General features: G+C 46.2%; 1 protein-coding gene across 3 annotated transcripts in view; it reads left to right on the top strand.

The window, feature by feature from the left end:
• Nucleotides 1–24,449, top strand: part of negr1 (neuronal growth regulator 1) — a 107,507-nt gene that overhangs the window by 60,969 nt on the left and 22,089 nt on the right. For 2 of the 3 annotated variants that reach the window (XM_077014755.1, XM_077014754.1), the window contains exons 5-7: nucleotides 7,998–8,118; nucleotides 10,146–10,297; nucleotides 20,804–20,845. In XM_077014755.1, coding sequence (XP_076870870.1) covers nucleotides 7,998–8,118; nucleotides 10,146–10,297; nucleotides 20,804–20,845 — 315 coding nt within the window. The remainder of the gene's footprint in view (nucleotides 1–7,997; nucleotides 8,119–10,145; nucleotides 10,298–20,803; nucleotides 20,846–24,449) is intronic. The other variant, XM_077014756.1, reaches the window with a different exon arrangement.

The raw sequence follows: 24,449 nt of genomic DNA, 5'->3' as shown, positions 1-24,449 counted from the left end.
AAAAGTGTGAGAGCAGTAGAAACGTGGCCAGCTGGTCTGTGACGAGCACTGCCACAGTGAAACCTGGAGTAGTGATGGAATATTCTCTAACCATGGTATGATTAAAGGCGTACCTGAGAGACAAAGAAATGCTGTGTGTGTGTGTGTGTGTGTGTGTGTGTGTGTGTGTGTGTGTGTGTGTGTGTGTGTGTGTGTGTGTGTGTGTGTGTGTGTGTGTGTGTGTGTGCCTGTAATTGTCTCAGGAAATACTACAGCAAATATATAATTAGAAATAAGGGTGTGGCAGTTTGTATTGTGATGTCTTGGGTTATTATGTATTCTGAGCTCAGATACTATGAAACAGGACTGTGAACAATTCAAAAATATTAACATTTTTACATTTATTTAACAGTAATACCAAAATATGTTGCTACATTCTTGTTGTTATATTATTCTAACGTGACTATAGATAATGTGACTTGACTCTTGACATTTCAAGGGTAATCAGTATAATTAAATACACAGCAAAATAATCTCATTCCCCTTTGAAAATAATTACAGCTTTTAGGTAAGAGCAGAACTGACCTCTAGGCTAATTGCAGATTATGGCCACTAATTGAAATAAGCAAATTTAATAGTTGAAAACAAATTATGTTCATGTGTGCATGAATGTACTTAATAAAGTTTTGTGTTAATAATAATTTTATTAAAGCTGTAAAGTTTCCTCCTGCTGCAGCTCCATTGGCCTGACAGTCTCTTTTATAAATGCAGTGCGAGTTAAAATGGGAACATGTGCGGGCATTTGTGTGTCCTCTGTGGCCCGAGTGAGGAGCAGAAGGGCTCCAGGTAGTGTTAGGGCTTTCCCCTGACCGCTGCTCCTGTGCCCTTGAGCAAGGCACTTACCCTAGAAGTTTCTCTGCAGGGTCACTGGGCTTTCAGCAGTCCTGCGCCGCGTACGTACAGTAGTAGCTTAGCAAAGAAAGAAAGAAGCAAAGCCTGGTCCGTAAGCATATGACACGGCAGCCTGCGGTGTGCAGTAAAGTGACCGTACACTTGTACCTAATCCCTCAGTCACTTCCTGTTGCTGTTATGTTGCCATTACAAAAAGCCTTAAGAAGGTCACCCAGATCTCTTCTGTCAGAGTTATTGCAATATCATGTACATCATTGAGCCAAACTGTTAGTTAACGTTTGTACCCTGATCGTGTAACTAAATACTAGGAAATATGCAGCATTTTCCCTATACAAACTCCTCAGTCTGCATGTAGTTGTAGTGCACAGGTAATAATGGACAGCGGTTAAACATCAGCTGGCTCAGTGGTCTACAAGACATTACAGTAACCCAACAAGCGCACTAATTACAGAAACAGGGCCTGGGTGTTGAATCCGAGGCCTGTTCTGCAACCTTAGCTGCACCAAAACAGAACGGACTCCACACCTCCAAACCCACCACCAGTTACATGCTCGGCCCAGACACACTTGCTTGGTTTTTGTCTTCAGATAATGAGAGTTCAGATGTTGAAGAGGCGTGCTACAGTGCACGGTTCGTCTCCCCCGGCACGGCGGCGTTTGCCGAGGCTTTTGTCGCATCGCTGTTGCGAGCACCACCAGATGTTCAGCGCCGCTTTCCTCCGTCTGGCCATGCCCTGCGTAAACGCCGCCTCTACACGCATCACGGCGAAATAAATATATAAACATGACGGATTAGGTGATGTCACGGACCTCTGCAGATGGTTAGAACGCGGATGCAAAACACAACGGCTTCTGCTTTCTAGAGGCGACGTGATGCCTGGGCTTCATGTGTCTTCCTGTCAGAATGCATTCTGGCTTAATGTGTGTTGGATGAACTTGACTCAGTTACGAAAGAGGGACAAATACTTTTCATCCAGGCTGAGAACGTATCTTTTCTTGAGTGTCAAGGCCTTGAGATCTCACCACGTTAGGCAAGAGGCTCCCATTAAAGTTGAGAATCTGAAAATTGGGATTGATTTTTAATGTACCTTAATTGAGTAACACATAATGCTTGTATCTTTCATTCTGCCTCATGGTGTATTGTAACTGTCAGCCTCTCTGGTGAGGGAGAAAAACCCTTTTCTTTTGGACTAATTAACTTGAAGCTGCAGGATGTTTAGAGTTAGCCTTTTAGCTCCCACAGCTATGATATGGCTCAGGGGTATTAGAGTGACACCCAGCATTCAGAAGAGATAAGAGAACAAACAACCTGAATGGTTTCTCACCATGACCGCGGTAGTGTTGAGGAAATACTCAAGTCTCTGTTCATATAGACTTCCTCCTCGATGACAAGTGCGTCGCTTGTGTCATGCGCACCAATTTTTCTATTGCTATATTTGTGGAGTTTAATAGATTTTTAACAGCTGTATCTTATTGGTCACACTCTTGAATGTGTGGGGTAGGCTGTTGTTTTCATACTTAAACAGGAAGTACCCATCATTTCCATTTGACTTGAACTCTTGTTTGGGTGTTTTGGCTGGTTTCCCGGACAGAAAGCAATAATGTAGCTTTGGGAATATGTTTGGTTCGGTACATTTAATCAAATATTGTCAAGAGAGGAAAGTGATTAGACTAACAGAATATTACAGTAAAACAGACTTAGCTAGGTGATTGTCAGTGTAATTAATTTCAGTAGAAGCTTTGTAGGAAACTATCAATGAGAAGTCACTATTCTTCAGGTCCAGTAAAGCTTTATGTGGCTAACATCTTCATTTTCCACATAGTAATTCTCATCACAATTAATTGCTGTTGCCTAATATACTTTGCTGAGTGTAATATATCCATCCAGTACATGAAGATGTAATGGACAAACGTACGCTGTTGCCTCAAATTATATCAACCCCTACGAAGGCATGAAAGACATCCCCTGACTGAGCCGTTTAGCCCACTGACTAAGCAGAATGCACTCTTGAAGCCACTGCTCACAAAGACCCTTATACATTTTCATAAAGACCTCTGTGATTATTGCATATTGACATTATGAGGCCCCATAGACAAATGACAGATTGTCTTGATTGTCCAACTCTACTGCAGTGTACAAAATGGAATCCATTCTTCAATTTCATACGCCAAGAGCTAATTTGTCTACTTACAAAGATGTGTGCCTCTGTTTTTAATGATTTTATTCAGTGGGATACATTTCTCCCGTACCCACTATTCTCTATGGGTCTTGCTCAGTCTTTGTTTCCACATAGCATGACTGTTATTTATAAGGATTGGCTGTATTAGAGAAAGAACAAGATGTTATTCTTGAAATGTAAATGGAAATCTTAATGAATTAATAAATCTTGGCTGCTAAACCCAGTGCTGGCGGACAGGATGGGACAATGAGGTGGAGGCTGCCGTTGAAGCAGTCTTTCTGTTTGTAAGCTGATAAGTCACGGACTGATGAGTCCCATTTCTTAATTGTGAAGAAACCTCATTCTCAACTGTGGCTGAAGAGGCGGATTATTAATTGATCTTTTAAATTAAAAATGCTACACTTGTTGGTGGAGCAATCCTGCAGGCAATGCTTTCTTTCTTTCTTTCTTTCTTTCTTTCTTTCTTTCTTTCTTTACCAATAGATATACAAGTTCATTATTTATTCTGTTCGTACAGAGAAATCCCAACACCAAGTTATATGATTAGTTTGTGTCAATGGACTTGCAAGTTGTTTAGGTATCAGAGTGACATTTAACTGGCCAAACTAAAGCAATTGGATTAGTATGTAATTTCTACTTGACCAGTGACCTTTGCAGTAATGGACCATGCCTTGTGCCAGCGTCTAATAAGCCCATATTCTTACCCTCGACGGGGTGGTTCGTGTCCTGCTTTTGACCCTGCTGAATGACACACCCTTAATGCATGTCAATATACATTAACCAGTATCTGGATATTTTAATATTAGGACTTTTACTGGGCTCAGATTGTGCGTATAGGTATTTTCCCACAGCGTTTTGTATCTTGTGTCTTCCATTTGCATTCGTGATCAAGCTGCTACTGGCAGATTTGTCACCCAGTGCGTCCTACGGTAGACGCTCCTCACAGTTCCTGCGCTATTTCCAGACCCTCCCATCTGCTGGGGGCTTAGGAACTCACAGATGATTTACAATTGCACTCTTCTGCCATGGAGCCTGTAAATTACTAGGATTATTGGGCTTTCATGATTTTTACACTGCTTCTTTGCATTAGCCAATTCTGGAATATGCTGCCAATAGTGACGACGCCTTGGAGAACCAACGTAATTGAATCTGAGAACTTGTGTAATAAATTTGCATTCATCAGTGAACTCTCATTTCATTCATAGCCCGGATTTGTTTGAAATGGTTGTATTTTGTTAATAAAATGTAACCAAAGCATTCACCAACATGTAATCCTCTGTTAACCATGATCTTTATGCTTCCATGAGTCTTGTACAGCATCTCTTGCTCTCTGCATGATTTTCTCTATCTCTATCTCTCTCTCTCTCTCTGTTTCTTTCTCTCTACCTCCCACTCTCTATCTCTGTCCGTCTCCCCCCCTCTCTGCATCTGTGGGCAAGATGGAAAGGCAAAGCAAAGGATTACTCTGACAGGACCACGCAGCACGTAAACAAGTCAAACTTTCTCTGAACCCAGTCCTTTCCCTGCAAAGTGCAGTTACTGACTGGTTTCCTAGTTGTTGCTCTCTGTTTATTTTAGTTATTTACATTTCTGCGCACTTCCCATATACGCTGCTGAATGGGTCCAAATATAAAGAGATTTGTCCCATTGGCTCATTGGGAGTGCTCATTTTGCACACCAAGTATCCAAGTTTGAAATCCGAGCGTTCATCCAAACTGTGCTGGAATTATGCTGCCTTGACTCTTCCATGCTTTTGTTTCTTTGATGACTTGTTGTGGCAGTTGTCACAATAGTTTTTCTTTCCTCTGCGTTGCTAATACAGTTAGTAATTAAGCAGATCACCCTTCGTGATGACAGCTATTCTGGTGGTTTGATTTGGGAGTTAGCTCTGTGGATATCTGTCACAGCTGGCTAGTCCTATGCTATTAAGCCTCTGTCAAGGCCTGCCAATAGCTCACAATGCAGCACAAATCTTGTTGATCGATGACCTACAGAAATCTCTGTCATTTCTCACACATCATAGATTTCACCTTGTTGCTTGGGAGTATAGGGGGTACAAACAGCTTAGAGATGATCAGGTAGTACTGAGTACATGTAGTACTAAGGCCATTAGAGGTTTCAGCTTGTGTTTAGCGCAGACGCAAACACAGATGCATGTCCGTGTCCTTACAGACGCTCTAGTACAGGTAATCCTTCGGTTCAAAAGCGCGCAGACTCTAAATATTGGAAGCTCACACAGATAAGCACTCAAGATATTAATTTTTGAGGTAAACAGTGACCTTTTTTGTTTTTTGTTGTACAAGATGGGGGACAGTACCTACAACAAACAGTACCTGCTGTTTGATTACCTGTCATAAACAAGTACACTTGTATGTGTATGTACATATATATGTATGTACGTATGTGTATATGTATGCATCTATTTAATCTCTTGTTTGTTTTTAATGTATCATATCAGGCATAGCAAGAATTTTATTTGCTACTGATGAGTTTACAGATTTGTGCCAAGTGCCACATTCATTCTCTAGCAATACTGGCATCCTATTTTTTAAAATAACTTTCATAACTTTTTGTTGCACAGTGTACCAATGTGGCCTAAGACCCTCAACTAAATATCTGAACAAACCCTGCAGTTTCAAACTGTTCGTTGAATTTGTTTGGTAAAAATTATTGACACACCAAAAGATGATGTGGTTTGTGTGAGAAAGCTACACATACACACACATGCAGCAACCTTGTTGTTTGTTTACAGTCCAAGCTTGGCAGCTTCTGTTTGAAACCTAGACTCCTGGCAACTGTTGTCACAATTCGAGCTCTATGTGATATATGAAAGAGAATGTATTATTAATAGGTATGAACAGCTCAGAGAGCATTAACAGTTGTTAGCAGTTACAGCCGTTATCTGCTTCCTTCAAGCTGAACAGAAGAATTCTCCAGCTGGGAAAAAAGTGGATATCTTTCTTTTTTATTTGTACATAAAGAAATGATTATATATTGATTGATTATTGATTGTCAGACATTACTGATTGCTCACTTCTGCCACTATATTGCATGGAAAGGGGCTCTGGTATAATCAGTCTCAGCCCCGAAGAAGCTAGATTGAAACCAAGACAGGAAATGCAGGTTATAACATGGCAACCTGAGCAAGGATACATGTCATGCTTCTTGCTGGATTGGACCAAAACTATTTCTGAAAAAAAAGTTTTAAAATGCCCTGCAACTGAAAAATAACACTGTATTTTCATGCATTGCATTGTTATTGCATCGTGTTGCATTATTAGCTTGCCCACCTTAATGTGGTGCTGTGCAAACTACAATATCCACCCTGAACCAGCCGCCATTACAGTCCAGATGTGCATTATGCAAAACATTATTTATTCATTTATTTATTTTTGTAATCATCACATCAAGGGTTGCAGAGAGTCAGCAGAGCATTCCTTCAGTCTCGTCACTTAATCCTCGAATCTCACACTAGATGCGACACACTTGCCTCCTGCCCTGTTGAGATGAGTTAAGATTACGCAATGCCCAATGGACTTTCAAGTGGGCTGGCACACGGACTCTATGTCACCCGGGCCGCGACTGTCAATTGGCACTTTTTCAAAAGAGCCAAACTCCTCATGCGTATGGTGAAACTCTGCTTTCCTGCTGGGTTCATCTGTCAGACAGATCTTCTCAAGTGCTCTCTGGAGAGCACGTGGAGGAGGAATAATCAAAATAATCTGCTAACCCATCCTCTCGGTCTCAGGTGGGGGGCATGAGTTCAGCGAGAAGAGCAGGGGGGGGTGGGCATTTAAACACTTTCGGTGTAAAAATGTCCCAGCACTTTAAGTGGTGAAGAGAGCACTGCAACGTAGTTTAAGCAGCTGAGTGTTTGTTTGAAAAGCATTTACTGAAATGGATGACATTTTAAACTGCAAAATGACAGCATGCTGCACTGTACATTTAGATTACAGTTTTTTGGGGGGATTTTTGGAGGGGGGTGGAAGTGGATGCTTCTGTAGCATGAGTATAGTGAAATCTGTGTGTTCAACATGAATAGGGAGACAGTGAGTGAAGGCCTAAGACTCTTTCAGGCACCTCAACTCAAATTCAGGATTAGGGGCTTGTTTAATGATAGTCACAAGAACATGGTAGATGACCATCATAGCAACTACTTCCTACTTTTCTGTGTTCTGTTCATCGTTACGTTCTGCTTCAGATGTGTATGATTCTTCACTCATCTCCTTCATTCTCAGCACCATCGCGGCACCAGTGCTATGCTGAGTACTGAATTCAGTGGTAAAAACTGATGTTTTCTTTTCATTTATGTCACAAAGTATAAAAGAATACAGTGAAAAGCAATGTACTTAATGTCCTGAATGTATCTGTTTTTCCTGTTGAATGGATCAGCTTGACTAAAGAATGATTTCATATGTACTTGAAACCCTGCACCTTTTTTCCCCTCTTGCAGGCTGGAATGAAATGGCCCTTAGTTACAGCTGGGCTCTCTGACACTAGGAAAGAGATTTACACAATGTTTGAGAACATGAAAGAGCCCTCATTTCATATTCACAGAGCCTACCTCTGCTAGTCAGCCTTTGAACTTCTATTAAGCAATTTAGCACTGTGCATTTAATTTCACTTCGAACCCTTTGGATGAATACGATTTCTCCCCACTGCGTTAGTAGTATTTCTTTGCCTTTACCAGTCCAAAGTATTAATGTTATTGCTATTCAAGTATAGCAATTCTTTTTTAGAGCATGTTACAATTAATTATAAAGTTTCTGTTTTATTTCAGTTCCCTAAATGATACTGATTCATTTCCTCCTCCTACTAGGATTCGATATGTTGTTCTGAATAGTGAAGCCGCAACCTCGTTGGAATTTTGCCACTAATTCGTTTTTATCGTTACATCTACTAATCCCATTTGAATTTTTGTCCGCAGTTCCGCCATCAATCCATGAGATGAAGAGTCATGGCGTCCGGCCCGGCTTCATGGCCCTGCTGAGGTGCGAGGCGGCTGCGGTGCCCGCCCCAGTCTTCGAGTGGTACAAGGGAGAGAAGAGGTAGGACCCCAGAGCGGCCTGATAAAATGCCTGGTCGTTTATCTCCACTTGGCCCCGTGTTGATGCATTTACTCATCATGCATTATCAGGCATTGTAAGTTCATCTTTGATTCAAGGGGCGTGCCACAATGAAGATTTATGTCAGCTGGTCCCTCTTTTGTGTTATGTCGGCCTTCGAGCTGACCAGGGCATCGATATGATCTAAATCCCTGTAAATATTCAGCCATTTGACTGGGTGAAGAGGGAATCTGGATAAGAGAATTTTCTGCTTTACTGCTTAGGGGAAACATGGGAGTTCCACACAGCCTCATGCTGAGGTTTTAGATGAATATTCATATTTATTATTCATACTTCCAGTCTCAAGAGGCGGTGCACGCTATATGTTCTGGGCGCCCTACAAATCTAAAATTCAGTAAGATTATTTCCAACTTGAAGCTTTTACCATTCAACTAAAACTCAAAGGCCATGACTTCCTTCTGCTGTCAACGGCTGAAAGCTTACGCCGAGAAGTCTTACTAGAAGGGTTAACCTTGCATTTTAATTAAATGTTTGCATAACCTTGCCACCAGTAAAGAGCATTCCCAGTTTCTGCATCAATCAGTGTCGACTCAAGTGGCAGTTCTTGAATTTAAATACCAAATTACCCCATTACCCATCATTTACCCACTCTTTCTGAGTACGATCTGAATCAGCAGTTCACACTGTGCTAATTGTAATTATAGGCTTCACTCAATTTATTCAAATTGCTAAGGAGGCCTTGGCACTGGTTCTGGAGTTTGCCTAATTTAAGACTACATTTGTTATTCTTGATAAACCATCTTTTTTCCTGTTTTCTCATGAAATTAGTACTGGTGTTGGTGACTTTTAATAACATCATAATAAGATCCTATTAGCGGTATAAAGATAGCATGCATTGTTGTACATGTACTATACGATGAGAATAAAGTTAATGAATGGTTCTGCGCTGGATGTATAGTGTTAAACTGTTTGTAAACACCGCTCCTTTTATTTCAGTTCATTGGTATGTTTTCATAAACAAATCATGTTGAATTTGCAGCGCCCTAAAATAGCATGTGATGTTTCTAGGATGAAACCCTCGGCTTTACTATTGTGGTTGTTGCTTTGTAAAGGGGCAACAGCGCTCGTTTCCCCTTGAAATGATCGTCCGTGAAATGAACGTCCACGTAACGAACGCCGGAATGCTAACATCTGAGCGAATCTCAGTAGGAGAGCAAACAGCAGCTGCTGCCAGATTTGCTGGCCATAAGGTCAGGCGAATCTCCTCCGCCCGGAGAGGAACATGGGTAGTCCATCAGTTCAGACGAGTGTGGGGAGCGGGGCAGAGGGAGATCCGTCTCCTGCACGTTCCACCTCTGGAGTCGGTGCGGCGGAGATGACAGCCCCTGCTCCGAGAGCGTCTCAGCCTCGCCATCCGCAGCCTTGCAGCTACCTGCCTTCTCGTTACATCACCACAGTTCATCTGCAGTTCACTTATAAATAGCTTATTCATTCATTAGGGTTACAGTGCCTATATCGTTATGGAGTAGCAGCAACCCCCCCCAGAGGAACACAACTGGATGGGACGGCGTTTGGCCGGCTCCCATTGGGCAGGCACTGGATAAAAGCATCACTCTCTGTCCATCGCGCAGCAATGCACCGATTCAGCCAAGCCGTCTTCACGGCTATGAGTGATTGGCATTCTTGTCCATGTTTGGGGAGACGGACTGGCAGGGCTATTGTGCACCAGGGACGCGTGGTCTTGTGCACCAGGGATGCGTGGTCTTCCCACCCGCGAGCGGCTGGCCACAGGAGAGAACCGAAACGTCTGAACATAAGAGGAAAAATAAAATTCAAGTGCTTAACAAAACAGCAGACAAAATGTTGATAATGAATATAAATATAAAGTGCTTTGTTATTTTAGATTCGCTCATTAAAAAATATATATTTTTTCACTGTCTCAGATCAAATGCTGCTCATTAGCGCGCTGACTGATGCTAAAACTCCATCTTGCCGTGCTGTGTTTTCAGGCTTAGCAAGGGCCAGCCGGGCATCGACATCAAGAACCTTAGTTCCAGATCAGTCCTAACAGTGAGCAACATGACTGAAGATCGCTATGGCAACTACACCTGTGTGGCTGTTAACAGGTTGGGAACAGCCAACGCCAGTGTGCCTCTGATTCGTAAGTAACGAGCATTTGTTCCTGTTGTTTGGCACTCATTAAACTCAGAGCTGCTTTTAGCATATATAGCCCTATAGTCACCGCTGCCTGTGTGCAAAGATGCTTGTTTAGTTGGTGGGCAGAATGAATGCAACGTGTGGTTTTGTGCCAGTATGTTGAGGTGTTTAAGAGAAGTGTTTTTTGTTAAAGGCTCAGCAGTTCCTTTGGATTTCCATTTTGAAATATTTAGTTACTTCATTGATTTTGAGCTTTCAAAGTCAATGATAAAACTGGGACGGCAAAACAAGATAAATAAATCTTAAAAAAAAGCTTAAGTCCTTCAAAATAGTAAATGGGAAAGGCCCCTGGTTTTACATGACGCTCATTGTGAGGGTGGAGTCTAAAAAGATTGTTTAACTTCTACTAAAGACTCAGAGGCTGTGATGCAGAGGACAAAAACTACACCAGGTCATAAGGCTTCCAGGCCCCGCCTCTCCTCTCTCTCATTTCTCCTCTCTCCCTCCTCTCCTCCAACCTCTCTTCTTCTCTCCACCCTGCTCCTCTCCCTCTCCTCCCAACTCTCCTCTCTCCCTCCTCTCCCATCTCTCCTCTCTCTCTCCTCTCTCCCTCCTCTCCTCCCATCTCTCCTCTCTCTCTCCTCTCCCCCTCCTCTCTCCCTCCTCTCCTCCCATCTCTCCTCTCTCCTTCCTCTCCTCCCATCTCTCCTCTCTCCCTCCTCTCCTCCCATCTCTCCTCTCTCTCTCCTCTCCTCCCATCTCTCTCCTCTCTCTCTCCTCTCCTCCCATCTCTCTCCTCTCTCCCTCCTCTCCTCCCATCTCTCCTCTCTCCCTCCTCTCCTCCCATCTCTCCTCTCTCCCTCCTCTCCTCCCATCTCTCTCCTCTCTCTCTCCTCTCCTCCCATCTCTCCTCTCTCCTTCCTCTCCTCCCATCTCTCCTCTCTCCCTCCTCTCCTCCCATCTCTCTCCTCTCTCTCTCCTCTCCTCCCATCTCTCCTCTCTCTCTCCTCTCCTCCCATCTCTCCTCTCTCCCTCCTCTCCTCCCATCTCTCCTCTCTCCCTCTTCTCCTCCCATCTCTCCTCTCTCCCTCCTCTCCTCCCATCTCTCTCCTCTCTCCTTCCTCTCCTCCCATCTCTCTCCTCTCTCTCTCCTCTCCTCCCATCTCTCCTCTCTCTCTCCTCTCCTCCCATCTCTCCTCTCTCCCTCCTCTCCTCCCATCTCTCCTCTCTCCCTCCTCTCCTCCCATCTCTCCTCTCTCCCTCCTCTCCTCCCATCTCTCTCCTCTCTCTCTCCTCTCCTCCCATCTCTCCTCTCTCTCTCCTTCCTCTCCTCCCATCTCTCCTCTCTCCCTCCTCTCCTCCCATCTCTCTCCTCTCTCCTTCCTCTCCTCCCATCTCTCCTCTCTCCCTCCTCTCCTCCCATCTCTCCTCTCTCTCTCCTCTCCTCCCATCTCTCCTCTCTCTCTCCTCTCCCCCTCCTCTCTCCCTCCTCTCCTCCCATCTCTCCTCTCTCCTTCCTCTCCTCCCATCTCTCCTCTCTCCCTCCTCTCCTCCCATCTCTCCTCTCTCCCTCCTCTCCTCCCATCTCTCCTCTCTCTCTCCTCTCCTCCCATCTCTCTCCTCTCTCTCTCCTCTCCTCCCATCTCTCTACTCTCTCCCTCCTCTCCTCCCATCTCTCCTCTCTCTCTCCTCTCCTCCCATCTCTCTCCTCTCTCTCTCCTCTCCTCCCATCTCTCTCCTCTCTCCTTCCTCTCCTCCCATCTCTCCTCTCTCCCTCCTCTCCTCCCATCTCTCTCCTCTCTCCTTCCTCTCCTCCCATCTCTCTCCTCTCTCTCTCCTCTCCTCCCATCTCTCCTCTCTCTCTCCTCTCCTCCCATCTCTCCTCTCTCCCTCCTCTCCTCCCATCTCTCCTCTCTCCCTCCTCTCCTCCCATCTCCTCTCTCCCTCCTCTCCTCCCATCTCCTCTCTCTCTCCTCTCTCCCTCCTCTCCTCCCATCTCTCTCCTCTCTCTCTCCTCTCCTCCCATCTCTCCTCTCTCCCTCCTCTCCTCCCATCTCCTCTCTCCCTCCTCTCCTCCCATCTCCTCTCTCTCTCCTCTCTCCCTCCTCTCCTCCCATCTCTCCTCTCTCCCTCCTCTCCTCCCATCTCTCCTCTCTCCCTCCTCTCCTCCCATCTCCTCTCTCTCTCCTCTCCTCCCATCTCTCCTCTCTCCCTCCTCTCCTCCCATCTCTCCTCTCTCCCTCCTCTCCTCCCATCTCTCCTCTCTCCCTCCTCTCCTCCCATCTCCTCTCTCCCTCCTCTCCTCCCATCTCTCCTCTCTCTCTCCTCTCCCCCTCCTCTCTCCCTCCTCTCCTCCCATCTCTCCTCTCTCCTTCCTCTCCTCCCATCTCTCCTCTCTCCCTCCTCTCCTCCCATCTCTCCTCTCTCTCTCCTCTCCTCCCATCTCTCTCCTCTCTCTCTCCTCTCCTCCCATCTCTCTCCTCTCTCCCTCCTCTCCTCCCATCTCTCCTCTCTCCCTCCTCTCCTCCCATCTCTCCTCTCTCCCTCCTCTCCTCCCATCTCTCTCCTCTCTCTCTCCTCTCCTCCCATCTCTCCTCTCCCCTTCCTCTCCTCCCATCTCTCCTCTCTCCCTCCTCTCCTCCCATCTCTCTCCTCTCTCTCTCCTCTCCTCCCATCTCTCCTCTCTCTCTCCTCTCCTCCCATCTCTCCTCTCTCCCTCCTCTCCTCCCATCTCTCCTCTCTCCCTCTTCTCCTCCCATCTCTCCTCTCTCCCTCCTCTCCTCCCATCTCTCTCCTCTCTCCTTCCTCTCCTCCCATCTCTCTCCTCTCTCTCTCCTCTCCTCCCATCTCTCCTCTCTCTCTCCTCTCCTCCCATCTCTCCTCTCTCCCTCCTCTCCTCCCATCTCTCCTCTCTCCCTCCTCTCCTCCCATCTCTCCTCTCTCCCTCCTCTCCTCCCATCTCTCTCCTCTCTCTCTCCTCTCCTCCCATCTCTCCTCTCTCTCTCCTTCCTCTCCTCCCATCTCTCCTCTCTCCCTCCTCTCCTCCCATCTCTCTCCTCTCTCCTTCCTCTCCTCCCATCTCTCCTCTCTCCCTCCTCTCCTCCCATCTCTCCTCTCTCTCTCCTCTCCTCCCATCTCTCCTCTCTCTCTCCTCTCCCCCTCCTCTCTCCCTCCTCTCCTCCCATCTCTCCTCTCTCCTTCCTCTCCTCCCATCTCTCCTCTCTCCCTCCTCTCCTCCCATCTCTCCTCTCTCCCTCCTCTCCTCCCATCTCTCCTCTCTCTCTCCTCTCCTCCCATCTCTCTCCTCTCTCTCTCCTCTCCTCCCATCTCTCTCCTCTCTCCCTCCTCTCCTCCCATCTCTCCTCTCTCTCTCCTCTCCTCCCATCTCTCTCCTCTCTCTCTCCTCTCCTCCCATCTCTCTCCTCTCTCCTTCCTCTCCTCCCATCTCTCCTCTCTCCCTCCTCTCCTCCCATCTCTCTCCTCTCTCCTTCCTCTCCTCCCATCTCTCTCCTCTCTCTCTCCTCTCCTCCCATCTCTCCTCTCTCTCTCCTCTCCTCCCATCTCTCCTCTCTCCCTCCTCTCCTCCCATCTCTCCTCTCTCCCTCCTCTCCTCCCATCTCCTCTCTCCCTCCTCTCCTCCCATCTCCTCTCTCTCTCCTCTCTCCCTCCTCTCCTCCCATCTCTCTCCTCTCTCTCTCCTCTCCTCCCATCTCTCCTCTCTCCCTCCTCTCCTCCCATCTCCTCTCTCCCTCCTCTCCTCCCATCTCCTCTCTCTCTCCTCTCTCCCTCCTCTCCTCCCATCTCTCCTCTCTCCCTCCTCTCCTCCCATCTCTCCTCTCTCCCTCCTCTCCTCCCATCTCCTCTCTCTCTCCTCTCCTCCCATCTCTCCTCTCTCCCTCCTCTCCTCCCATCTCTCCTCTCTCCCTCCTCTCCTCCCATCTCTCTCCTCTCTCCCTCCTCTCCTCCCATCTCTCCTCTCTCCCTCCTCTCCTCCCATCTCCTCTCTCCCTCCTCTCCTCCCATCTCTCCTCTCTCCCTCCTCTCCTCCCATCTCTCCTCTCCTCCCATCTCTCCTCTCTCTCTCTCTCCTCTCCTCCCATCTCCTCTCCTCCCATCTCTCCTCTCTCCCTCCTCTCCTCCCATCTCCTCTCTCCCTCCTCTCCCGATGGAGCTGCACTGCTTCTTTGTATCATGGACGTTAATGAGAAGGAAACCCATTCCACTGTCCCCGTAATGAGGAATGACAAGCAATTCCTGCGCAACACACACTGCTACATTTGCGCAAATTACAAATCCAAGAAGCGGCCATCATTACTAGTGACTGAATTGCTATTATAATATCAGTCAATAGGTATTGATGAAGCAAAGGTGGGCTCAGGGACACATTAATATTTAATGGAGAGCCGTGACCTAGAGACAAGGTTTGCAGTGCAAATCAAAGTGCCTTGTGCTACTCGATGTTCTCCTCAATGTGAAGAAACCTGACACTTTGGACTATTTCTAGCTCAGTTCATGAGCCCTCCTGTCATATGCCATACATGCGATCCATTTTAAGCTGTTCTGAGCTGTGTAGTGCAGGACCTCCGTGATGCGGTAAAATCAATGTTGGTAGCTCGTGACGTGCCAAAGTCCTTCAAATGCTCCAAACCAGCGTAACCTACAAATGCCTTTTGAGAGATTGTTCAGCCTGTTTCTGGATGACCAAGTGGAGCAATTAATGTAGCAAAAGACTTCTGAAGACCAGTGATGGTGTAGGTAGTGGGTGTAGACTGATGTATGCTGATTGCTCCTTCTTATCCATCTCCATCACATTCTGGTCCGGTTCTCTGCAGACAGCCATGTCAGCGTTGAGTAAGAGTGAATCAGCCCACCATGCATGGACAGTGTTGCAAGGCTCACGCTGATGGTGATGGATTGTGGTGTATATGAAGGAAACTGACATTATTATTTGCTTTACTGTTAAAAGAATTTAGTTATTGGCACCCTTTTGTCCTTAAATCTCAATTAGCCAGACTTACCGGAATTACAGATTTAGTTACAAATATTTTTGGAAGAGGGAAAGTGTGTGTGTGTGTGTGTGTGTGTGTGTGTGTGTGTGTGTGTGTGTGTGTGTGTGTGTGTGTGTGTGTGTGTGTGTGTGTGTGTGTGTGTGTGTGTGTGTGTGTGTGTGCGTGCGTGCGTGCGTGCGTGCGTGCGTGCGTGCGTGCGTGCGTGCGTGCGTGCGTGCGTGCGTGCGTGCGTGCGTGCGTGCGTGCGTGCGTGCGTGCGTGTGGTTGTGTGGTTGTGTGGGTGAGTGTGTGGTTGGGTGAGTGGGTGGGTGTGTGCGTGCATGAGTGGGTGGGTGTGTGTGGGTGGGTGAGTGGGTGTGGGTGAGTGGGCGTGTGAGTGTGTGGGTGAGCGGGCAGGGGGGATTGTGTGGGTGAGTGTGTGTGTGTGTGGTTGTGGGTGTGTGGTTGGGTGAGTGGGTCTGTGTGTGGGTGGGGGTGTATGTGGATGGTGAGTGAGTGGGTGGGAATGTGTGGGTGAGTGGGTGGGTGTGTGTGGGTGAGTGGGTGGGGGTGTGTGTGGGTGTGTGTGCATGCGTGAGTGGGTGGGTGAGTGTGGGTGTGGGTGAGTGGGCGTGTGAGTGTGTGGGTGAGTGGGCAGGGGGGATTGTGTGGGTGAGTGTGTGTGGGTGGGTGAGTGGGTAGGTGGGTGTGTGTGTGAGTGGGCGGGTGAGTGTGTTTGTGTGGGTTAGTGGGTGGGTGTGTGCGTGAGTGGGTGGGTGGGTGTGGGTGAGTAGGTGGATGTGTGGGTGGGTATGAGTGGGTGGTTGTGTGAGGGTGGTTGTGTGTGGGTGTGGGTGTGTGGGTGGCTGTGTGGGTGGGTGTTTGGGGATGAGTGGGTGGGTGGGTGTGTGTGAGTGGTTGTATGTGGGTGAGTGGGTGGGTGTGTGTAGGTGGTTGGGTGTGGGTGAGTGGGTAGGTGGGTGTGTGTGGATGAGTGGGTGGTTGTGTGTGGGTGGTTGTGTGTGGCTGAGTGGGTGGGTGGGTGTGTGTGGATGGTTGTGTGTGTGTGTGTGTGTGTGTGTGTGTGTGGGTGAGTGGGTGGGTGGTTGTGTGTAGGTGAGTGGGTGGGTGGTTGTGTGTGGGTGAGTGGGTGTGTGTGGGTGAGTGGGTGGCTGTGTGTGTGGTTGGTTGTGTAAATGAGTGAGACAGAAAGTGAGGCAAATAACAACCACATATGCCCATCATGTAAAATGCACTTATACCTAATATGATGTTATAGTCTTGTAACAGTATATATTTACTTGGGCCTTTTGTTAACCCATGGTATTCTCAGGTGGTTTTATTCCCCTCAGTGCTGCTCTACAGTGATGGACCCAGAAATGTGCCTTCGGCTTTTCACATGTAATTAAACAAATGGACTTTTTCAGCTTGGAAACGTGTGATGATTCCCTGATGATTCTGCAGCCCCCCCAACACACATACACAAGACTCCACCACCCCACCATAACAAAGTGCCACAGTTCCTCTGACACGCTGACAAAGCGGACACTCGATTTAGCATGCTAATCAATCCTTATCCCGGTGTCATCATTTTATATCGCCATGGCTGTGGTCGGCCCTGGTTACCTCGCCGTTACTGCTGCTCTGGCCATCGGGGAGGCTGTTGTCGTAGTTACCATACCGCGAACGCACCTGAGTCACGGTGCGGCGACACGAGAGGACGGATGAAATGGAAGGTGAAACAGAATAGCTATGATGTGAATTCATTTGTGCGGATGCCGTTTCCTCCTGGGGTTTTGGTAAAGGGCCAACCGTCCTCTGAATAACTCCGCCATGCCACGCGGGTGTAGCCGCTCGCCTCTGATTGGCCCCGGCGACAGTAAGCCAAGCTCAGCTGCTTTTTTTTCCCAGGTGCCCCGCATCCACAAAAGAGAAATGCCAGATGCTGATTGCGTGCCATTCATACCCATGCATTTGAGAACAGTGTGCAGTATTACAGGGCTCCGCGATTCTGCGGACCACATGCACGCGTCTGCATTCATTTGCAGCTCATTTCATTGCACCTTAATCTGCGTTCGAGTTGACGTGTTCAGAATGTGGACAGCGTTGCGAGGTCGATGGCGTTCTAATTTATTCTTTGCCGTTTGAAGCCCTTGCCTCGATGTCTCAATGCCAGTCCTCCGGGGAAAGGGCCCGCGAGACTGGAGGTGTGTTTGTGTTTATGGCCTGCGTTTGTGTCTTAATTTGTTGCAGTTTTGTGAACCTGAAATGCACAGCAGCAGGCAGGAAAGACAGTTGGACAGCAGGAGAGGTGGCATCCCTCGGTCTCATTGATCCATGGTTCTCATTCCAGCACATCAGGCTGATGTGCAGCTTTTACAAAGGACAGAGTTTCGCCGCTTCTTGGCAGGCTGAAGGTGCCGTGAAGATGCACAGGAGAAGGTCTCGCCTGAAAAAGTGACGCAAAGATGGTTCACGCTCCACTCTGTAAAATACCTTCCCATGCATTAATGAAGCAAGCCATTATAACAACCAGGAGAAATGGGCAGGCTGCCGTGGTGAGGGAAGGCCATGCCTGCAAGCTGCCTAAATCAGTCAGTCAAGGATACAAGCAGAGCTCATCAGTGAGTACCTTTCGTTGTGCTTCTGAAGATAAGAGTGAATTAGACCCATCAAATGACTCATCACATGACCTTCACATTTTCAAACCCAGCATTAAGAGACCAGCTAAGAAAAATGTATCCACTATCCACTGTTTACTGTCACATTTGTTCACAGTGTTCCTAAGGGAATATGATAGTACTCATATCTTTGCCGTTTATGCCACTATGAATTGTGGGGAAGCTGCACATTTTCTCTGGGTGCTTTTTTCTGAGCAACAACGTGATGTTATTTTAGAATGAAATGCTATTCCTTTCTCCATAATGTATCTTGTCTTGCGAGTGAGAACAGAGGTCGGCCATTACACACACGGGTCCAGTGTTATGGGATTCAGTGCTGCTTGTTCTGTGGCCCTATTCCCAATCAAGAAGATGGCATGTCAAAAAATGTGTTCTACCATAATGTTGATGGAGAGAAACCTCAATGTAAAAGAATAAAAGTGTGTGTGTGTGTGTGTGTGTGTGTGTGTGTGTGTGTGTGTGTGTGTGTGTGTGTGTGTGTGTGTGTGTGTGTGTGTGTGTGTGTGTGTGTGTGTGTTTGATATGTAATTTAGGAGTGGCAGACTAGTCTCAACCAAGCAGTAATATTGACTGTGTAAAACCTCCTGTGCAACACATACTACCAGAACACAATCATGGGAGTGATATTACTGTGTTGGGAGTGTTGCTACAGTGTTGGGAGTGTTGCTACAGTGTTGGGAGAGTTGCTACAGTGTTGGGAGAGTTGCTACAGTGTTGGGAGTGTTGCTACAGTGTTGGGAGTGTTGCTACAGTGTTGGGAGAGTTGCTACAGTGTTGGGAGTGTTGCTACAGTGTTGGGGAGTGTTGCTACAGTGTTGGGGAGTGTTCCTTAACCCAAATAAGATCATCTGTGGTGATGAACATGGTGGAGGAGGGCAGCAGAGGGGTTGTAACATACACCTTTAATGGGTAGGGGTAGGGGTAGTATTAGGGTTAATTAGGGTTGGGGTAGGGTTAGTGTTAGGGGTAGTGTTAGGGTTAGTTAGGGGTAGGGTTAGGGTTAGTTAGGGAAGGTTAGGGTTAGTTAGGGTTAGGGTTAGTTAGGGTTAGGGTTAGGGTTAGTTAGGGGTAGGGTTAAGGTTAGGATTTCCCTTTACGTCAAATGTAGCTGATCAGCCAAGATGCATTTGGTGTCCTAATATTGCTTTTTTAGTGTTGACCTAGAGTTTTAACCAGACAGCTATCTACTGTCTGAAATGTGTATGTGTGTACGCACACAAAAGCACGCACACACACACACATACACACTCACTCACACTCACTCACACACACACACACACACACACACACACACACACACACACACACACACACACACACACACACACACACACACACAAATACAGGAAGTAGAGCCAAGAGCTAAGCATTTAAATCAATGAAATAGAATGGCTCAGTAAAGTGGGTTGTATTACAAAGGATAAAGGTTAAGCCAGAAATGTACTGCTGGACTGTGTCCTGGCTGGACTGGTGTCCCCATTGTGCCAGTGGGTGAAAATGCTCCCTCTGTAAAATTATGTTTTATGATGACTTTATACGACGGTGTTTCCTGAAACTTTCTACTGTTACTTTTTTCTTTCATACCCTAGAAAACAGTTTTTTACAGTTTTATACATTCCTTCATAAACTCTGGTGTTTGAATCCAGCCTCCATTTTGTTTCCTGATTCTGTTTATTGAATTTAGTGGTGAACGTGTCCCAAGTTTCTCCCTTGTGTACGATATTTGAGACGAAAGTGTTTAAGGCCTCAGTTACATAACACATGGCAGTTTGGTTTTCTCTACGCAGACCACGAGCGTGCTGCTCCTGGCTAAGTGCTGCAATTTGAAAATAACTCCTAAAATCACAGGTTGTGAAAGGACTTTCAAAAGGAATGTCTTTTATAGACGTGAGCTTAGTCAAAAGGACTACACAATAACCCCTTTATTAAACTTCCACGGCGTCACGTACACTTGTACAGCCGTGACCATGCAGCAGTGTTAAGATGATAAACACTGGGAGGTGGTGGCCATTTGGTTATGACTCTTGGCTATATTTCATTATTCATATTTTGCTTAAACATTAATTAGTGATTGATAATAAGGAAAATGTAAAGAGGCCGTTGTTGGGGGTTATTGCCACATACCAGCCCCGTAAATGTAGTGTTCCTAACACAGGTGTGAGAATATTTCTCTAAAATGAAATGAATCTGCAATGGAAATGCTCGGATATTTAATTTAATTGTGCAGAGGTTACTCTTTTTTAGGTATTTCCACTTGAGATTAAAGAATTCAAAATTTAATCATTGAAAAAAATGATTATGGAAACCAAGAGGGCCCAATACAGATTGATATTTAAGCCATGGTGTCCGCATATCCCTAAAGGGGAACTAGGTGAGTTGAGAGTTTGATATCCGTTAATAAAATGAAAAGCTTATTACATAGTCATGATTAAATGGTTGTCTGCTAGGTGAAAATGTAATTGTATGTTAATTGAGCTGAGCTCTATTCCAGACCACCAAATTGAAGGATCATCATAAACTTCAGATTTGGAGTATCAAAGATCAGCAGTTCGGCATAATGTGAATTAAATGTGACTCAGTCAGTCCTCGTGTGAGCTTGAACGGTACCCTGGCAATTTGTGAGTTCTGTGCTGGCTTCCGCTGGCTTTTGGGGTCAGAGGTCGGCGTGGAGGGCAGAAGCTCAAGTGCAGAGGACAGTTGGTCTCTCCCGCACTCTCTTCTGTGCATGTTCTTTTCCTTTTGTTTCTCTGGCTTTCTTTTCGTCTTTCTGCATCAATCCGATTTTTCCTAATAATACATGAATGTCCTCTTTTTCCCTTCTCTCCTTTTTCCCCCCTGTAGCAATTATTGAAAGCACCACAACTAGCGCGGTCTCAAGTCCAGGTCAGTATACATCACCGTGCTGTAACGCACCTCCGTAAAAGGACCCTCACTAACCAAAAATGACCTCTTCCTCATTGCGACCTCTCCCCACTCGACCTGGCCGGGATGCTGCTGGCGCACAGCTTTGTGTGTCTTTGATTCACTTTGGTTTCCTTTACTTTGCGTTTCCCGTTTGGCCCATGGCACGGCCCAGTCCAGCGCTGCCTGCCCCCTGGTGAGAGATGTGGCCTAATGGTACTGTCATGTGTGGGGCTGAGGCCGAGTGGCTTTCCTTAAAACGCTGACTGCTTTTCTCTGGCTCCCCCCCCTTCCCCCACCCCCACCATCCTCTGCTTCAGTGCGGTCTGCATGAAGAGCAGGACATTGATAACACGCCTCCTCTACTCCTCTCTTTTATTTGTTGTCTGTGCAGCCATTTTCTTTTTCCGACTAAGCAGCAGATCGACTCCACCGCCTCCGATCCCTCCTTCCGCTCGTTACGACCTCACTGTGTGTGTCGTGCCCCCTTGAAATCACGGCTGTGGTAGTAATCATAGTAGTCTTATTTTGGGGCAGGATGGGGTGTGTGTGTGTGTGTGTGTGTGTGTGTGTGTGTGTGTGTGTGTGCGCGCGTGCGTGTCTGAGTGTGGGTGCACACGCACAAGTGTACAGGCATACAGCTTTTGAGCACACGAAGATGTGTGTGTGGAGGCGTGCCTGGGTGTGTGCGTCTGTGTGTTTGTTTGCATTTTAAATGGGGATGTGGGATATGCTCTGAAAGCCTTTTGAAAAGTGGGTTACATTACTTCCTCTTCAGCACATGCAGCATCAGTTCCACATCCAATACACACACACACACACACACACACACACACACATACAAACATGTGAGTCATGCTCACACACCAACTTTGTGCTTGTATGTTTGTTAAGTCTTTGTGTGTGTGTGTGTGTGTGTGTGTGTGTGTGTGTGTGTGTGTGTGTGTGTGTGTGTGTGTGTGTGTGTGTGTGTGTGTGTGTGTGTGTGTGTGTGTGTGTACATGTGTGTACTGGGGATCCTCAAACAATTCCCTGCTCCATTTTGCAGATTCAAACAATTCCCTGCTCCATTTTGCAGATAGGCTACTAGGTACGACCCTCTGCCACTTCGTTATCTGTTTGTTTGAAATGGATATAATTAGTCTTGGGAATCTCTCCCTTCTGGCAAGGATCAGTCCTCTGCAGCCCTAAACTTTGATTTGACTTAAGGCTTGCAGAACAAATGACAATTTCATGGTCCAGTGCTGTAGTGGCAGTATCAGTCTGTGAGATAAACTGACTTGACGGCCTACTGTTCTTGTTTTGTTTCAAGTTCCAAATTGTATTTAAAATTAATTTTGCAGTGTCCCAGATGAGTGGCTTGAAGGGAGGGAGGCTAGGTTTACATTTCTGGCAACGGGTACCACGTCTCAGTTAACAAAGTATGTAAATGAATTAGATGGTTAATTATCTTCTGACATCGTTCTACCACAGGAGGGATGATGGCTATTGAAGAGAACGGAGATCACAGGAGGGAAATGAGCTATTGAGGTGTTCAGCTTTTCAGCCAGATATTTTTGTAAAGCAAAAAAAGGAAAAAAAAAACATCACCTGAAATGGAAAGCGATAATGTCTTCTTGCTGAAGGCTTGACAGCGATTTGCACACTAACAGACTCACTTCTAATCGACTAGGATAGACTCATCATTGGCTGTTCAACTATATTAAATTCCCAGGTTGAGCTAGCATACAGGCAGGTGTGAGGTTTCTGGAATTGGAGCAAAAATATAGCATTCATGAACTTTGAAGCACTAAGATACCTACCAATAGTCTATATTAGCTATTTCTGCCTCGGTCCCTTATGACTGAAATGTGTGGAGGTTCTGTGCATTATACTGAACACTACACTGAAACTGGTTTAATAACTTGAAAATCAATGGCTGACCCTCACACACTCTGTGGTCTTCTCCACACATACCATGAGATTTGGGTGCATCAGCAGTGCTCAGTATGTTGACTAAAATAACAGATAGATTCACCTTCTCCCAGGTTGCTTTCAAACCAGACCTAACAGTTATTTTTTATTATGCTCTGCTAAAAAGAACCACAGACACTAGTGCAGAGCAGCGGAGACTGATTTAACCAGAGCAGATGTGAAGGACATGCACCCGAGCACGTTGTTCACTTAATAAAATAAACCATGTTCTGTTGAGCAGTAAGAAAGTGATTCATACTGCACCTGCGAGTCCTGATACAATCCACCCTGCCCAACTGAACAGAGCTACACCTGCCATTGGTTTCCAGAATGCTCAGCATGTTGAGAATATATGTGACATACATGTAACTATTTGTGAATACGTGTGATTATTTACTGATTAGACATGCGTCAAGATGCAGCATTTGGAAACATCTCAGAAAGCCCACTGGTATTTGATGGCATCGCTGTGTGGCTACCTAGTCAGACCTTTGTGCTGGGTTGATATTTGGGGGAAATGAGCTGTTTCAGATCTGTTCTTTCCCTTTGTTGTTGCTGGGCTGCCAAACGTGTTTACGACTTTGCTTAATGAAACCGTAATGAAACTGATAGGGACGTGGGCAAACGGCACGCTTCTGAGTGAGGCTTTGAGCAAGGTTTTGAGTGAGGCTTTGAGCAAGGTTTTGAGCGAGGTTTTGAGCGAGGCTTTGTGGGAGTCGCTGGCCAGCGTTTCGTCTGGGCCCAGTCCGTGCCCTTTCCATCCCATTCTTCATGCCTCCAATGAGCTTAGCTACAGGGCTTAATCAAGTGCAGCAACTCGCATTTGATATCCCGTCCAACTGGGTATTTTTCACTGTCTCTATGAGCAATTAGCCGGATGTTATTAACTTGACATTGTTCTTTCCTCAGAGTCACGCGCCACCTATGTTGTCCAGCGAACAAAACACACACTTCGCCGGTGCATTAGCTGCAAAGATGCTTTTTTGTTCTTGAATAAAGATAATGAAAGAAAACCTTGTTTTTCAGCACTAGTTCAACCTAGCCTGACAAACAGGATAGAGTAGCATTCTCTGAGAGCCTCACAACAGTGCATATAAAACCCCTTTCAGCTGATTCTCAACATATGGTGGAGCATATGCCTAGCATGTGGTGTGCATGAATACTGATTATTATTGCAAATACAGGACCTTTTATACCCAAGCAAGCGTCATTGCAAAAGAGATATTGCCCATGGACATGTGCTGCTTTAGAATGGAAATGGGATCATAATTAGGTTCTTTGTCTTTAACTCTCACTACAAGGGAACAGATATGTGATGGTTCAACAGTACATATCTGTGCTTTGGTTTAGTTTGTGAGGGGTTTTTTTCTCTCACCTTGACTTTGCTCACTTTCATTGCGGCCGAAAATGCCGCTGTGAATATAACTCACTACACATAATATCTGCTTCAAAACCAACATTGCTCTGGTATTGTAATACACTGGTCTGATAGAGTAATACACTGGTCTGGTAGAGGTATACACTGGTCTGATAGAGTAATACACTGGTCTGATAGAGTAATACACTGGTCTGATAGAGGAATACACTGGTCTGGTAGAGGAATACACTGGTCTGATAGAGTAATACACTGGTC

Source organism: Brachyhypopomus gauderio, chromosome 8, assembly GCF_052324685.1.
Source record: "Brachyhypopomus gauderio isolate BG-103 chromosome 8, BGAUD_0.2, whole genome shotgun sequence".
In the NCBI taxonomy this organism is placed as follows: Eukaryota; Metazoa; Chordata; class Actinopteri; order Gymnotiformes; family Hypopomidae; genus Brachyhypopomus; species Brachyhypopomus gauderio.
This window is presented reverse-complemented; position numbering and strand designations above follow the sequence as displayed.